Source organism: Glycine max, chromosome 15 (genome assembly GCF_000004515.6).
Source record: "Glycine max cultivar Williams 82 chromosome 15, Glycine_max_v4.0, whole genome shotgun sequence".
NCBI classification, from domain to species: Eukaryota; Viridiplantae; Streptophyta; class Magnoliopsida; order Fabales; family Fabaceae; genus Glycine; species Glycine max.
The window spans coordinates 10,535,684-10,553,982 of record NC_038251.2 but is presented as its reverse complement, the minus strand read 5'-3'; the positions used below and the strand labels follow the sequence as shown (position 1 = coordinate 10,553,982).

Here is an 18,299-nt window from a genome sequence, read left to right as displayed (position 1 = left end):
TAAAAAAAACAAAATTCATTAATATAAAATAAATAATACAAATTAAAGAAAAACATAAAAAATATAAATTATATTAGTAGCTACTTATTTTTATAGACAATTACTACGATTATATAAAAAAATATATAATTGTTATTTAAATATCAAAGATTTTTAAATTAAAATATTTTATATTATTTATTTCATTTACAAAATAAATCAAATTCAATAACATTATTAAAAAATTACCTAAATTTTAAATATACAAAATATATTAAATAAAAAATGTTAAAAAATTATATAAAATAGTATTAAAAAAATATATAACATATTAAATAAAATCATATAAAAATATATACAATATATTTAATAAAATTAATAACAAGTAAGCATAAAAATATTTATTTAAGAAATAAATAAATAAAATTATTTATATATTTTTTTAAATTGAAAGAAAAATAAAAGAAAATACAACTAAATAATAAATCCTAAAAAAATTACAACTTCAAAATCATAAAATATTAAAAAAACAATTAAACTTATAACTTTAAAGTTGTAAGATAAAAAAAATATATACGATTTTGAAATTATAAATAAAAAAAATATGTTACAATTAAATAAATAATAAATCTTAATAGGATTTGTAACTTAGAAATGATAACACCTATTACTTATTTCATTTTCTTTGGTAATTTAAAATCCACCTCAGATGAAAAAAAAAATTGCCCTCTTTGGATTAAAAAAAATGGTAACGGTTCCAGAACAGTGTCGTTTCGTCTTTTTGGTTCCTTATCACAGTTGCACAGCTCAGCACACCACCAAAAAATATCATTTAAAAAACATTCGCTCTCTTCCCAAAACACCCTCAAAACATTCCATAATTACTAAACAGGACCACCCTTCAAATTATCCCCCACCTTCAAAGCATTGACCCTCTTCATTCATTTTCATTCCAAAAACACACACACACACAAATTCTCAAACCCAAATCCCAAGTCTCCTAAAACCCTAATTCGCAGTGAAAATGAGAGAAATCTTGCACATCCAGGGAGGGCAATGCGGTAACCAGATCGGAGCGAAGTTCTGGGAGGTGATATGCGACGAGCACGGCATCGACCACACCGGAAAGTACAGCGGCGACTCCGAGCTCCAATTGGAGCGCATCAATGTTTATTACAATGAAGCCAGCGGCGGAAGGTACGTTCCACGCGCCGTCCTCATGGATCTGGAGCCCGGCACCATGGACTCCGTCAGATCCGGCCCCTACGGCCAGATCTTCCGCCCCGACAACTTCGTCTTTGGCCAGTCCGGCGCCGGCAACAACTGGGCCAAAGGTCACTACACCGAAGGCGCCGAGCTCATCGACTCCGTCCTCGACGTCGTACGCAAAGAAGCCGAGAATTGCGACTGCTTGCAAGGTATAACCAATTAGAATAACTATCTTGAATGAGAGCGTTTTTAGCTGTCATTCTTCAACTAAAGTATTTTTCGATCTATGTACATTGCGTAAGTTAAATCTACTGTTTGGTTACTAATTTTGATTGATTTGATTGGATTGTTGTGGTTTTGATGGGATTGGAATGGTGATGATGACGTGGCAGGGTTTCAAGTGTGCCATTCGCTTGGTGGAGGAACGGGTTCCGGCATGGGGACGCTTCTGATCTCGAAGATTCGGGAGGAGTATCCGGATCGGATGATGTTGACTTTTTCCGTGTTTCCTTCTCCCAAGGTTTCTGATACCGTTGTGGAGCCTTACAATGCTACTCTTTCTGTTCACCAGCTTGTTGAGAATGCTGATGAGTGTATGGTTTTGGACAATGAGGCTCTCTATGACATCTGTTTCAGGACTCTCAAGCTCGCTACGCCCACGTGTAAATTTCTGCTTTCTCTTTTTAATTGGTGTTTTTGTTATTGTGGTTGTTCTGTTTGTTGCTGTTTGCTGCAGATGAACGGTTGAATTGTTGAGTAATTGTTGGTGTAATTGTCTGGTTTTGCTTTGAATTTCACAATTTAACTTAGGGTTTAGGTTCTGTAAGCTTGGAGCCTTGGATGAATAATGTTGAGTAATATTTGTCAGTGTAAGGATTGTTTTATTTGTTTACTTTGATAAATTTCTCCATAAGTATTTAGAGAAGAAAATAAGAAGGAAAAATAAAATAAGCTTTTCCTAAAGCTAAAATTAACTTATGCATAAGTTAAATCAACTTTTGAAAAAACTAAATGAGAGAGATCTACGATAAATTAGCTTATAATGGGGGAACTTTATTTCATTTTATCTTTTTTTCCCCCTTGTATAATTGTTTATGGAGAAGTTTATTCAAGTAGAGCTGAACTGTCATTGTGTTGGTGGGGCCATGGGGGGATTCAAGTGGGGTTAGGTCTTGTGTCTTGCTAGTTGCTGGTGAGTGGTGGTGTTCAGCTTCTGCTATCAATTTGGTTTTCAGTCCCTTTCTCTAAATGGAATGTGGTCACTTTATTGATATTTTTTTGAGATTTGTATTGAAGATGTTAAAAGAACTAATGTAAAGAAAATTGAGTTTTGTTTGGGGATGACATTTTAAAAGTGGGTTATAAGAAGAATTGATTTTATTTGAATAATAAAATAAAATCATCTTGAATTTTATGTTTTGTTGGTTCCTTCACCTAAAACAATTTTTACTCCCACCTGAAAAGCTAAAATAATTTAGTTCTTAATCAATTCTACTCACGGCTGGATTGATTTTAAGAACTCCAAAAATTACCTAGACAACTATTGTTAGTTTACGAATAAATTCTTTTGGGCCTTAAACAAATAGGACATTAGTTGGAAGTTCATTTTAACAATTTTTTTTTTCTTGTTTTGATTACAGTTGGTGACCTTAACCACCTGATATCTGCCACCATGAGTGGAGTTACTTGTTGTCTACGTTTCCCTGGGCAACTGAACTCTGATCTTCGCAAGCTTGCTGTTAATCTTATCCCATTCCCCCGGCTCCATTTCTTCATGGTTGGGTTTGCACCCTTGACATCAAGAGGATCCCAGCAGTACCGGGCTTTGACTGTTCCCGAATTGACTCAGCAAATGTGGGATGCTAAGAACATGATGTGTGCTGCTGATCCTCGTCATGGTCGTTATTTGACTGCTTCGGCCATGTTCCGTGGTAAGATGAGCACAAAGGAGGTGGATGAACAGATGATCAATGTGCAAAACAAGAACTCCTCATACTTTGTCGAGTGGATACCTAACAATGTGAAGTCCAGCGTGTGTGATATCCCACCTAAGGGTCTTAAAATGGCATCCACTTTTATTGGTAACTCGACCTCAATCCAGGAGATGTTCAGGAGAGTCAGTGAGCAGTTCACGGCCATGTTCAGGCGCAAGGCTTTCTTGCACTGGTACACCGGGGAAGGAATGGACGAAATGGAATTCACCGAGGCTGAGAGTAACATGAACGATCTTGTTGCTGAGTATCAGCAATACCAGGATGCTACTGCTGATGAGGAGGAGTATGAGGAAGAGGAGGAAGAAGAGGAGATTGGTGCTTAAGGCATCTCTCTTATTTGTCAAAAATTGTTTCAAATATCAATATGGGTTGGCTTTGAACGAGTGGTGTAAGTTTAAAATTGTGATGCAGTCAAATTAGATTGACTCGTTAATGTGTATGCTTATTGTTGATTGTTGACATTGTATAAACTGGGTTTTGTTGACAATGCTTATGTTCTTGAGAGATCAAGTCTTGGATTGTTTGTAAGAGTTAATGACTGGTCCTCTTTTTTTCTCCCCTTTTGATAATTTGATTATATAGTAAGTTGCCTCTGAATTAAACAATAATAATGTTTTTTTGGGTTTCTTTTTTTTTGTTGAATTGACATGCTGTTACCAACGGTTGAAGCTCCGATGATACGTGCCTGGTCCCTGTTGGGCAAGCTTTGGCAGACTAATGAAATGTTGCAGTTATAATCAATGACTAGTAAGAATAAAATGAAGACGATTACTATCATAGTTGTTGATATTTGAAATGCTATTTTGAACGAACATATGGAGGAAGAAGAAGAAGAACATATGGAGGAAGAAGAAGAAGAAGAAAGACGCAAGGCAAGTTGTGATTGTAACTTGCAAGGCTACAGTAGATAATCGTGAAACCCGTGGCTTCATTTATTGGCCTCGTCAAGTTGTGATTGTAAAGGCTACAAAAGATGGTGCCATTATCAAGCCACAGGGGCAGGTCACTGGGAGTTAGTCTCTGAAATTGTATGGGTGGAATATTTTGCTTTTTGAAATTATAAAAGCCTTTTAGTTTTTTATTTTATAGAACAGACTTTTTTGTTTTGTTTTTTTTTTGGGTTAACTTTACTCTTTATTATGGCCAATATTCACCCGTTTTATCATTTTTTATGGTTCCTTTTTAGAAAATTTTGTTTAAGGTGAAGTATGGTGGGGGTTGGTTTGTCAAATTCTTGTTTATTTTTTTTGTATATAACATTAGAGCCTGAAATCATGAAGATAAATCAGAAATATGCAATTTTAATTCAACCATTTGTTAGTATTTTATTCATATTTTTTATATAAAAATACTTGATATCTTTTTCTTTTTTTTACATAACTATAACGTCCATCATTTTATGCAGTGAAAAAAAAGTCCATCATTTTATATAACAGCTTACTGCGTAAGTAATCCGAGAGATTTAAATTAACAAGAAGGATACATATATTATGCTAATTTGTTTATTTTTTGAAAGGATACATTATGCTGATATATTATTTTTGTTGTTGAATGTCTTATGCTGTTAGTATATGAATTGAAAGAAATTTGTCTAATATCAATAAAGGAAAGAATATTGAATGAAATTTCATTAAACTTAAAAAAAATGTAAACATTTTATCCTAAAGTGACGGTCAGCTTTAAGAGTGGGTGAGTTGCAATCTGTTCTTGCTGGTCCACAACGAGCTGTCCAGTATTGTCTTTGCAAAAGACGTATGAAGTAGGTCCATTTCGTGCAAGCTCATTTTCAGGGTAATTCTTTTTTTTTTTTTTCTTCTCTTCCTATCCTTTTATCTTTTTAGAAATTAATTTCTGAAACACATTTTTAACATATTTATTTTATAAATTGATAGATCATAGATGTTTTTAAAATATATTTTTTTAAAATTCATTTGATATATTTTGGAAACTATTTTTCTGAAAATATTAAAATTTTAGTTTCTGTAAAAGTTAAAACTTTTAACTCTTTGAAAAACTTATTTCGGCAAGAAAGGGTAGCAAACATGTGTTCACCAGATCTTGGTTTCCGTTCATCATCATCATCATCATCTCTTGAAAAATAATTGGTTGGGCAAAGGGGGTGTAGAATGAAAAAGGTAAAATGAGAAGGAGAGATAAAAAAAAGAAAAAAAAAAAGAAAAAAAGACACACCTAGGAAATATCCTTGGCATCCGCATAATTAGAAGTGGGGCATAGAATTAAAATTGGGAAGGGCCAAACGTAACTTTCAGAATACGAAATTTCCTTTCCCTTTAAATTTTATGCTCAGCCCGCACGTGTGTACATCACTTTTTCTTTTTTGGTGAAAACCTTGCACTGGCAGCGCAGCCTCAGGTTTTTGGGTTCTCCCTTTGTAATTATCTCTATATAAATTAGAATAATTATATTAAATAAAATATTTTTAGAATTATTGATTAATTGATAATGTTTATAAGCCATTAAAATTAAGCATCTACAAATTACGAAAATAAATCTCAAAACGTCTCCATGTACATGTTTCAGATGATAGCAAAATGTTTCAGACCTTCTCATACATTCATATCTTCAATAAAACGTACAGAAAGAACCTTCAAATAGACAGACCTTGCGCAATTAAGCCCAAAGTAATAAAAATCAAGAAAACATTAAATATTGTTATGAGAGAATTTTATTGTGTTTTATCTTTACTAATTGTATTTCTAAGTTCTAACCTGCAAGCCCTTTTTTCCCTCCTTTTTCTGACTACCATTGATTGCATGTTGTACCAAATAAAATCTATTAAAACATGAAATGTATCTCCTCGAATAGTTACACTTGATCTTAGCCAAAAGGTCGACAAAGTAATACCAAAAAAAGAAATTTTCTCGAATACGTACAACAGCTCCAACCCCAAATAGATACGGTTGTCATTCATTTAGAATACACAATAATACCCTTATTTTTATTCGCCACTCACATTCTACTTTTAGAATGTTCTTTACAAATGGAAGAGTTAGCTGTTTCAATTAAATTTAATTAATCAATTAATTAGATTCTTTTGTAAATGACTAGCCGAATGGCAGCATCGCCGGCATTATTATCCATAGGAAGAGATTCCTCTACACAGTACACACGCTAGCTTGAGCAAAACCAATCACTAATGTTTTTCTTACCACTTCAAAGATGACCAATTATGTTCTGTTTATTTTTTTATAGAAAAAAATATTATTGAAACCAATGTTAGCATGACATGACCAATTCCGTTCTTAATTAGGGCGGCATATTTGTTTCTATACATTGGTTTATAAATAGGCCTTAATGCAATGCCATATTCATCCACCAATAACCAATTAATGCTAAACACACATTGCTAGCACACACATATTCTCGTCACTTACAAACTCCACTAGGGCTTTCTGCGTTCTTGTCAAATGGCTAATCTCTCGTTGTTGCTGGCAGTTTTGGCTCTTTCACTTTCAGTTGCTTTAGCAGCTGATAATAGTGCTCTCCAAGATTTCTGTGTGGCAGACCCAAAAGGGCAAGGTATAGCAAATGCATATGCATGCACGTACTATATATTGTCCTTAGTGACACTTATCTTCGCATTTTATTTTAAATTCTAAATTTTGTATATTCTTGCAACTCGGCATAAATAAAAGGAAGACAAGATTATTTTTCAGTCTTGCATATTTAAGAGAATTGCAGGCAAGAAATTCATAAATTATGACATTTTTTATTATATAAAATTAGGTATTGAACCGAGCTTAAATGTTTTGTGATCAAATAACTATATATCTTATGAGTAAATAATACTAACTATTCTTTTAGTTTCGTAAAATTACATAATTTTTTAAAATATTTACAATAACTTCTCTTGTAAGAAAAATGTTTTTTAAATAATCAAGAGTGAGTTTAGTTAGTGTAATCTATAAGAGTGATGTCAGTGTATATATATATATTTTTTAAATTAAGAGAGTTAATATAGAAGTAGATAAAAGCATAAAAAAATTGTATGATTTTATAAAATATCAAGGATAATTAGTGGAATTTACTCTAATTTATCCCAAAAGTTTGAGTAACTATAACATGACTCCGCCCTTTAGTGTAAAGTTTATAATTTATACACAGAGAGAAGTGCAAAAGATTATAACATTTGTGTCCATTGATCAAATTATGGCAGTGCTGGTGAACGGTTTCGCATGCAAGGATCCAAAACTTGTTGAAGCAAACGACTTCTTCTTCAGTGGTCTTCACATAGCAGGCAACACCACAAACCCTAATGGGTCAAAAGTGACACCAGCCTTCGCAACTCAGCTTCCAGGGTTGAACACTCTCGGCATCTCCATGGCTCGCATTGACTATGTTCCATGGGGCATTAACCCTCCTCACACGCACCCTCGCGCCACCGAGGTTTTAACCGTTCTGGATGGTACCTTAGAAGTTGGATTCGTCACTTCCAACCCCGAAAACCGCCACTTCAGGAAGGTCTTACAGAAGGGTGATGTGTTTGTGTTCCCCACAGGACTTGTGCATTACCAGAGAAATGTTGGGTATGACAATGCTGTGGCCATTGCAGCTCTTAGCAGCCAGAATCCAGGACTCATCACCGTTGCTAATGCGGTGTTCGGGGCTACGCCGGATATAGATGGAGACGTTCTTGTTAAGGCTTTCCATTTGGACAAGGCTATCGTCAGTTATCTACAGTCAAAGTTCTAGACAAGAACATGGGAGAGAGATTTAGAATTTGATTAATTTATTGCTTACTATGTGCTGTGTAGTTTTTATGCATTTTCTCCGTTTGTATGCTTTATTTTTTGTTGGCCTTTTTGTGTTAAGATCTATCACTTGATTAATTTATAGAATTTGGTGTTAATAAGTTTATATTGTTAACTGAATATTAACCTTGTGGTCTTTCCCATGCAGTCATAAATTAGTTTTAATTTCATCAGGATCATGTTGGCTCTTAGACAGTTTGAATTTCTAACAGTACCCCTTGGTTACTTTTGCATTAATAATATCAGAATATTCACTTCACAAATTCAAGAAAACTAAATAGTACTGCTCAATAGAAAAATTTCTTCAACTACAATTTTCCTATCTTCAATTCCAATTGGAATCAACTGTTTTCCTGATTATAAATCGTATCAAATATTCTCATATTTCTTTTTTTGTAGAAAACCATATTGCTCATCATATGTGGTTTAATTTGAACCAAATATCCAAGATATGATTCGTGCATTTTTAGCCTCCCATGTTTGAAGTTTCTGGGTGGCAACAGGAGCTGAACTTTGTTAAAAAAAAAGAGCTGAACTGGACTCATCAAGATGCCCCAAAAATTCCTTTCCTTTCTCAAACATTTTGAATTGAAACTGCTAACTAAAATAATTCTTCTCATTGAATCGAGTGATGAAATTTTATCTAGACATTATTAATCGAGAGGAACGAATTAATTCCCACCAAACAAAATTTCGAGGATCCAACCACATAGCAAACCCAAAAAGAAAATTGGGTTGGTGAGCACAAACAAGATGCAAAAGCTCCTAGCTAGAGCACAACGAGAGATGTGAACTTTTAGATTTTAGAACTCAAGATCTGGTACATTATCAAAATTGTTATACAAGGAAACTTTGCCTATAACTAATATAAGAGAATATTGTAGAGAAATTATGGGGAAGCAATAAATCAGATATTTAGCTAATCCTATTGACAATCCTTTCTGTTGTATTGCCCAATCCTCAAAGTCATGATGGCCTAACTTTGTAGCCGGGAAGGATTACCCCTTGTACTCTCTTTCAATATATTTTTTAGCTTATCAGAAGAAGAAAAATGATAAGCTTGTCTAAAAAGAACCACTGGCACCATAAGGATCAAAATTATTCATCACTCATAAATAGAGGGGGAAAAGGAAATAAAGCAGCATATTATTTAATTCAAATGTCAAGCAAACTAGTCATGCATGCAAAGGAAACAAAGCAATATTTTGTCCTTGAGCAAGAGATTAAAAAAAAAAACTACATAACCAAAAGATCACTCCAAGTTGTTGCAATTCAAAGCATCCTTGACTTTTAGGATTGTTGAGGTTAAAAGGGAGTTCACAGCTGCCACAGATTCCATGTTTGGCATATTGATTCCATCTGGACTTGAAGCAAGTATTTGGAAAGCCACAGTCAGCAATGAGCCTCCTAATCTTTCAATATCTGAACTGTTAAATGCTTCCAAAGCTGCATTTGGTTCACCATCTGCAGAGATGACAAAACCTGATGGAAGAACTGGTAGCATTGAAGAGTCTTCTCCGTTTATGGCCGAAATCATACTTGCTACGTCGGTTGGAGCATATACAACATACGATCCCATGGGAGTTGTGAAACTCTCTTGAAGAATCAGTGCATTGTTCTCGCTAGGGATGAATGGCTAGACATGAATAATTGAAGTGAAAATTATAGTCAAGTTAATTACTTGAAGAAACAATTATAATGAAGTTAATTGGCACCGTGTTCATAAAAATTTAATTCAAAGTACTTGTTGAATTACAAGAAATGCCTTGAATGACACACTGTCTATGTTGAACATAATTGTACTAAAAATTAAGCTAAACTTCTCTTAATAACAAAATTGAAACATAAAACATAAGTATGAAAGATTGAAGTTAATTACCCGAGAAATAGATATGCAATTGCCAGGATGAATTCCATTTGAGATGTGTGCAACCTTGTTCGCGTTATTTCCACAGCAAAGAACATCCCACTATGTACATAAGAAAATAACAATTAAGTAGCTATTAATGATTCTGCAACTAATGCAAGGTAATTTAAATTTAACTAACGAATAAAAACTATTTTTATATAGATGAAATAAAAGATTGGTTATTAGCCTAGCTTATTGTACGAACCTGAGCACGTCTTCTATCATCTGTCAAGAACTCAAAAACTTTCATATAATGGAGAGGAAGCCAAATGGAGGTAGCAGCTACAACAATCACGCCCTTTGGTTGACCAAGGTGGTTTCTGTTTTTGCGAATAGAAACCCTCACCCCGCTATTGTTCTCCATTTTCAAAAGTGGGAAGTCCAAGTTACCTGACATGGTTAAACTTTCACAAAAGACTTTGATCATACGATGACAAAAATTCATCACACTCCTCCTTCCTTCAAGAGAATTGATCACTGAACAATGAATAACAAAATATAGAGTTAGCTATAAGAATATGATGATGAATCATAAGGTAAATATATAAATGAACAAGTGTAAGGATTTCTGAGTGAATATTAATTATGACAAAGCTAGTGTGACCTCCTCCAGAGTCTTGAATAGGTATCCTTTCAACATAAAAGCAAGCAAATCTCTCGCCAATTCTTTGAAGTTCCATAATCCATCTTTCTGTTCCGTATGCAATTCCTGTACCAATAAGGTCTTTGTATAGCTGATGAGTTTGGATCTTATCATCCACTTCCACATGTTCAACCCAAGTAACCTAACAGAACACAATAATATCTTTCTGTTGAGTTTTGTCTGATGAAAAAAAATTGAATATGAATATTTGAACACAATCCATGAAAATAACTGGACTTAATCCTTCGCTTTATTTAAATACTATCGGAATTATAAGATTTTTGTTAGTTGAAAGTAAAAATTTCATTGGGATATATTCTCAAATAATGAGGGAGGTGGAATTTTTTAATTAAAAAAAAACTGGTAATAACATTTTCCTTTCAAGAACATTTTAGAATTTTGATCTTATACTTGTCAGTGTTACATTCACACATACTTAATTGTTTTAAACGAAATGGAAACTAAAATGAAAAAGAATGACAAAACTTTCAATTCATATATTAATTATTGAAAAAGTCTTGAATGCTCAGACATTATAGCCCTAAAAAGTGACAATGGGTGAGGTGAACCATTACATTTTCTCAGTTAGGCATTCAACTTAACAAGGTATGCATGCTTTCTAGCATGGTCAAGCACTGATACTTTTCATTAAAATTTGTTTAATTTGAATATATAAAATGTCTTCTCAATAACACGCGCGCAGAGGATTTCAATCATATAGTTGAAGATCTACTCAAGTACTCTATTTCAAAAATATGTAATTACTAACCATGGAACAACCATTAGGCATTTCTTGAATCATGCATCCAGAGGGATGTCTCCAAGAGTGAAAAAAAGAGGTTTTTTGTCGAAAGGAATCAAATGACACATCTGCTATCACCCATACACCTTCTTCAATTTGCTCACAATAGCGAAGGAATTGAAACTCGCGAGGTTGCACCAAAGGTGAAAGAACATGCATTTGTTCAAACATCTGCCACAAAAGTGTATTGTCATCAAATTAAAATATTATAGCAAAGAAACTTAATTACACAAAAAGCAAGGTTTGCATGAAAATATTTACCAGCTGCAAGGCTCCACTTCGACTTCCTACCAAACCATTTTCAAGTACCTTTATTGTTTTTGCTTTTGTAACAATTGTTGGGAACAAATTAATCCATTTGTCCTGTGAAGATGGATTCACCATTGCTCTTATGAGTATATATGTATCTCTTTATTGTAGATAATCAATATTATAATATTAAATAAAAAATGAATTTTGTTAATCAACGTCTTACAGGCACTGGTTAAAAAAAATTAAGAGACAATGTTTTATTGAAAATCATATATAGGAGAGTGTATTTTTTCCATCTTAATAAAAAATTGTTTTCCTTTTACTTTCTTAATTAGAATCTTTAAGGATAATGATTAACATTTGCTATAAAAAAATTAAGAGAGAAATATTTAACAAACAAGAGTTATTAAGCGCATGCTCACCGAATCCAGAAACATGTCAACTAGTTGAATGCTATTAATGCTCACTATTCCTGAATCTTTTGTTGCTTCTACACGCAGATTGACACCTTTGAAATTATTGGTCCTTGGGAACATTTTCTCATAATTTTCATGCTGAAGAATGAGCTGTCCATCTTGAGTTGAAGACTTGATCCAACAGGGCTCATTAATCCGAATAAGCCTAACCAATTCCTCCATTGCGGAAGCAGCAACCTTCAACATCAGGGTCTTCTCTATACCTTCACTTCCCATTAAGTTATGGTCATGACCATCCATAATTTGCATACCATAAAGACTTGGACCATGACTTGAACTTCCACCAATTTCATAGTTTAGTGATGAATTTTCAAGTTTTGGAGCATGTGAACTTGATCCTATGATAGGAATATTAAAAACCTGTTGGAACTCAGGCGGTGACATTTGTTTCTCCAAGTACCTTGCAAGAAGGCTAGACACTTTCTCATGCTGAAAACCAAATCACAAAAAAATGTATATATATTAATTAAAACCAATCATCCTATAGCCCTTTTGTTAAAAAAAGTAGTTCTTAAAATAAATAATGTGAGAAGCCTAACTCAGCTCCAAAAATTAGTTCAAGGGATGAGGGTTGTTCCTCATTTATCTATTCTAATTTGATTTTATTTTTAGTCAATGTGAGACTTGAATATTTTTCAATAGTATTATTCACATCAAATTTAAGAAGAATTAATTAATCGAACAAGTTCACTAACCTCTTCTTTTAGCCGAGAATTTTCATGTTGCATCTTTTGCATTAAATGTTCACGATCATCTTGACACGGTGCACCCCCACAAGATGGGCAAAGCATATTCTTCAATGCCTTTTTCATTAGAAGGTTTTTACTATGTATCCTATCATTCTCAACCCGAAGAGCAGTGTTATCTGCTCGCTCGTGTTGATTCTTAAGATAACATACACATAAAATGGTGAGTTATATATTATTCATACAATATTATATTTTTTTAATCTTTTTATCACATTTTATTTCATCATACATTTCTCTCTTCTCTTAAACCTCTGTATCTTGTTACTACGTAATAACTCTTATAATCTCAAACAGTATGATAATTATCTATATATGATAAAAAAAAGATTACATATAGTAGTTACTCTAATCTTATTGTAGAAAATACTTTCTCTAAAATGATAAGCACATGTAAAGTAGTTTTTAAATAAAAAGTATTAGACTAAAGAAAATAAATCACCTTGATTTGGGTCCTCTTATTCTGAAACCAAAACTTTACTTGTTTAGTCTCAAGCCCAATCTCAGAAGCTAATTGACGTCGTTGGGCTTCGTCGGGGTGTGGGCAATCCTTGATGAATCTTTATTTCAAAAATTAAACCCCAATAATAATTAGTTGAGACAGTATAAAAAAAAGGGAAGATGATAAGTTAAATAATTAAAAAATGCATAACCAAAAAGTAAATGTACCAAGAACTTTCTAGATGCTTAACCTTCAATGTGTTAAAATAAACGTTTTTTCCACATTATTTCTCTTTGAAAACAATCTTGTTTAAGATATGATACACAGTATATGAACACTTATTTCTGTAAAAATTCAGGCCTTAATTTGTCACCTTGTGAGCAACTTATCTCTTTTACTATATCTAATTCCTATTGGTTAACACTCTAAATAATATGTCTAAATAGTTAACTGAATTTGGTATTCTCTTCTTTTTTATAAGCAAAAACATTCAATTTTCCTCTTAAATATAAATAATTTGAGATTATCTTTAAAATATCATTCACTTAAGAGATTTATACTTTATATCAAGTTTCAAAAAAAATATTTTTTAATTGAGATTGACACAAATTAATAAACATAACCAACTTTCTTAATGAGTGTAAAATATTTTTTTTTCTTTCTTATGAATCAGAACAAAGGAATTAGAAAAGGAAAATTAAATTCAATTTCATTTGTAAAAAGAATCTAGTGCATTGAATATAATAATTATATTTATCCAATTCAACAAAAAAGAATCAAATTATTAAATTAGTCCAAGTCCCAACAACTAAAATTCAATAGATAAAAAAATAGTCAAAATTAGAACAGATTCGGTCAAAATAATAAAAAAATGTTGATAGAAAAACCGTCAGAACTCTTTAAAATTTGACTTAATTTTTTCAATTTTATATTACTTTATTGACTAATATATTGTATAATATAATTTATTAGTATCGATTTCACTATGGTTAATTTAATAAAATGTGAAGTAGTACTAATTTCATCATTTTAACATGCACGATCAACTCATTTATCATACAAGCAAGTACCAAATTTAAAATGTGAGATCAACCACCAAAATTTGTTATTTTTAATAAATTTTTATCAATCATAAAAAGTAAAAAAAAATATTAGAAAGAAAATATCAAAGAGTGTTATTGATATTTCTTAGTTTGAATCATATATTTGTATAGAAATGTGTTCTTTTGAGAAAAAGTGCAAAAATGAATTTTCTAACTTGTAAACAGTGGCAGATCTACGTGGAGGATAATGGGGACAATTGCCTCCATTAAGTAATTTTTTTTACTTGAATATATTAAATAAATATTTTTTTTATCCCCATACAAAAATAGATTTTGTTTTCATAAGATAATTTTTTCAATAACATAAATATAAATAGATATAAAAGATAAAAGCTATAATAAATTGATACTAATTTTACTCATTTATCCTTTTAAATTTTATTGTTTTTAATTTTTTATTATCATTTTAAATAAAATTTATATGATTTTTTACTTAAAAAAATATTAAACTATTTTTTATCCCACTGAACAAAATTTCAGAAACTGTCACTATTTATAAACAATCATAGACTAAGGAATTATAATTCGTGGATCTCGCACCTAAAGTCAATTTAACCAATTCGCTTGTCTTCATCAAATCAATCTATCTATCATGCGTAATATGTATGAGAACTTAAGTTCTATCTACATGGCCACTATAATACACATAAAAAAATCAATTCTACAAATTAATATTTGTACCATTCATCGTGATTCTAGTGATAATCAAAAGGACATTAACCAAATTTAAGTAAAAGAAAAACCATGTTATCAAATAGATGAAGCCAAGCAAGGCAAAATCAAGAGAAGTTATTATCATTAATGTGGAGAGACATGTATTGAGCTTGATTAAAAAAAAAAAAAGTTTTATGAAACAGCTAGCTAGTAACTAGCACAATAAATCTAAATGGACAATATTTTGTTACTTTCATTTCCTTCTCCCATAAAGCAAGATGTTCCCTCAAAATCAAGCAAATCAAAATATTAATTAAAAATAATAATGTTGAAAACAAACATTGTACAACCAAAAGGGTGATCTTACCTTTCAAGTCTGGCTGTTTGAGCAGAAGTGAGACGTTTGTAGGAGGGTCTTCTTCCCTGGTTGAAGTTGTCAGAGCCTTCATCACCAGAGCCACCAACACTTGCCATTGAAGAATCCATTTTTCAACCACGGTAAGCAAATAGGTACAGTTGCAACTATTGGAGATTTCTGAGCCTTTAGTGTGTTTATATATTCCCCTTAGACCTTCACAACCTCGATGTACTTGCACTCATGATTTATCCTCCACCAAAGGCAAAAGTAAAAGAAATTAATATATAATAATAATAATAACAGTAATAAATAGAAAACTAATTTGATTATTTCCTTGATAATTTTTTTGGATTCTTGAGTGAGGGAAAATAGAAAAGTTATTAATCTTTTCCATATAAGCAAATTTTATTAAGGTTGGAAAAATTATAAAAAAGGAGGTATTTTTGCAAAACTCCATTTTTGGGAAAAGATTATTTGGAAGAATTTGACAACAACAATGGAATATTTTAAAGCCTTCCATATGTACCTAGATTAAAAAAATGAAGATAAGAAATATAAGATGAATGAATTATGTGAGACTCATTAAATATAGAGCATAAGTTATTTAGTGAAACGTACATAAAATCTACACAAGGCTTAAATATGAAGTTTCTGTAAGTTTATGATTTTTTAATTTTGGTTAGGTAGTTTTTTCTTTTATTTTAGTTTCTATAATTTTGTGTTTTTTTAATTTTAGATTTTGTAAGTTTTTTTTTCATTTATAGTTCTTTAAGTTTGTATTTTTTCAATTTTAATCCCTAAAATGCAACTTTACAAAGACTAAAATTAAAAAAATTAAATTCTTAAAGGGACTAAAATTGAAAAAGTTTAAACTTAGGGGGCAAAAAATAAATAAATAAACTTACAAAGACCCAAAATGAAAATGCATGAACATATAGGACCAAAATTAAAAAAGCGTAAACTTATATGAACTAAATTCATATTTAAGCTTCTACATAATGATAAAAAAATATGTTAAATGTAGATTTTAAAAAATTATATAAAAAGAAAACAATACTTAATCCTATTTGATGATACCATAATCTTCTATTTGGTTCAAAGAAGAAGAATAAATGAGTTTTTTTTTCTTAAATATGTTTTTATTTTCTCTAAGTTCACATTTTTGTTAGTATGGGTCTTTGTTAGTTGTTTTATTCATTTTTAGTTCTTATAAGTTTTTTTTTAAAAAAAAATTATTCATTTTTAGTCCATGTAAGTGTGCATTTTTTCAATTTTAGTTCTTGTAAGTGCAAACTTATAGGTAGGGATGGGAATAGGCCAAGCCGGTCTACAGGGGCCTACGACCTGACCTACATAAAGCCTGATTTGAATTGACCTATTTAATTAAAAAGTTAGACTCAGACTTTTTTAAAAGCCTATTAAATTAAATAGACCAGACTTAGGCTTGTTAAAAAATATTATAAGCCTGATAGGCCGACCTATATATATGTATATATATTTATATTATTTTTTGGTACAAATTTATACTTATATTATTTTTTGGGTACAATTAATTTCTTTTTAAAACCAGCGGACTTTGTTTACATATTTCTGCTCCATAACTTCCATTCCTATAATCAAGTAAGATTTTAATTACAATTTAGGTGTCAGTCATATGCCCCTTTATATTACTCATTATTTTTATTGACTTTCCTAGGTTAACGTTTTATTTTCCATTAACTTTCTTATTATGTTCCTACCTCAAAGCAAACAAATATAAAACAGCTTTTAAAAAGACTATCAGGCTAGACCATGCTTTTAAAGAGGCTAGGCCGAGCCAAAATAAAAGCCTTGGATAGGTTATAGGTCAGGCTCAGGCCTCAAAAATTCATCGTAGGCTAGGCTGAGGCCTTTTAAAGTTTGGCCTGACCTATTCGCACCCCTACTTATAGGGACTGAAAATGATAAAATTAGAATCTTAAATAGATTAAAATTAAAAAGATGCAAACTTACAAGGACAAAAAATAAACAATTTTTTTATAGGGGTCAAAACTGAAAAAATGCAAATTACAAGGATTAAAAATGAAAAAAAAAACATACAAGAACTAAAACGAAGAAGACACGAACTTCCAGGGACTAAAAACATGTATAAACCTTTATTTTTAATTTCCGTAAATTTGAGCTTTTTCAATTTTACTTAGGAGATAAAAGTGTACCATAAAAAATGAAATGAAAGAGAAAGTTTAAATTTGAAAGCAAGAGAAAATAAAAAGAAAAAATTGAATTTTTATTTTTAAAAGACAACTTTTATCTCCTTATTTTTTTATTTTATCTTTAACTAAACAAAAGAAAACGTATGGTACACTTGTTTTTTTTTCTTTACTCTCACCCAATTATACCATAAATAAACAATTAAGAACTACTAATAAATACACCCTATCAATTAACATATTGTAATTATTAAAAAAGAAAGTAGTAAATGACTTATGTATTTTATTTTATATAATAAATGTTTTCTTTCCCCTGTCAATATATTTTGATATAATAAAATTTTATTTTGTATTTCTTACAATATTTAGGTGTGACCATGAGATATCTAGAGTTTCTATGTGATTTCCAATTAATCTCATTCTCATCGAATCAACTCATCTTGCGATAAAGTGATACCTTCCATTGGGACTCATACCCATTTTGATTTTCTTCAATAAAATTTCATTTTATTGTGTTTCCGTAGCCATTCTCTCCATTCCTAAATTTGGGTTATTTTGGCATTTTATTTTGATTTCAAAACTTTTATTGTTTTAGAATTCCAAGACATGGTATTTATACCATCTTGGTTATGTGACAGTTGATCAATGGTGGAGCTAGAATTTTTTTTAATGGAACAAAAAATAGTTTATAATTGATAACTACTAAATAATTATATTATTGATGATACAAAAATAAAGTAAAATTGTTGTTAAAAATAATTATTTAACAGT

The 18,299-nt window shown here is 31.3% G+C and overlaps 3 protein-coding genes across 4 annotated transcripts; 2 read left to right on the top strand and 1 right to left on the bottom strand.

Annotated features, from left to right (window-relative positions):
* Positions 1-912: 912 nt before the first annotated feature.
* Positions 913-3,786, top strand: TUBB (tubulin beta chain). The gene is made up of 3 exons (NM_001360303.1): positions 913-1,397; positions 1,581-1,850; positions 2,829-3,786. Exons 1-3 carry the CDS (start codon positions 1,004-1,006, stop codon positions 3,503-3,505), a joined length of 1,341 nt encoding a protein of 446 aa, NP_001347232.1. The 5' UTR covers positions 913-1,003; the 3' UTR covers positions 3,506-3,786.
* Positions 3,787-6,610: 2,824 nt separating this feature from the next.
* On the top strand, positions 6,611-7,895 carry LOC100818120 (germin-like protein). Of its 2 annotated transcripts, none has more exons than XM_014767853.3 (2): positions 6,611-6,700; positions 7,323-7,895. In XM_014767853.3, exons 1-2 carry the CDS (start codon positions 6,611-6,613, stop codon positions 7,893-7,895), a joined length of 663 nt encoding a protein of 220 aa, XP_014623339.1. The 2 variants fall into 2 exon arrangements, with proteins under 2 accessions (XP_014623339.1, XP_003546275.1); XM_003546227.4 differs by having other exon boundaries at positions 6,611-6,722; positions 7,360-7,895.
* Positions 7,896-9,206: 1,311 nt separating this feature from the next.
* Positions 9,207-15,467, bottom strand: LOC100795753 (homeobox-leucine zipper protein HDG11-like). Its single transcript, XM_041010109.1, has 9 exons — positions 15,349-15,467; positions 13,225-13,342; positions 11,983-12,465; positions 11,570-11,671; positions 11,387-11,479; positions 10,468-10,648; positions 10,069-10,340; positions 9,834-9,923; positions 9,207-9,590 (listed from the first exon to the last, which is right to left on the bottom strand). The coding sequence occupies exons 1-9, from the start codon at positions 15,465-15,467 to the stop codon at positions 9,207-9,209; spliced, it is 1,842 nt and encodes a 613-aa protein (XP_040866043.1).
* Positions 15,468-18,299: the final 2,832 nt, after the last annotated feature.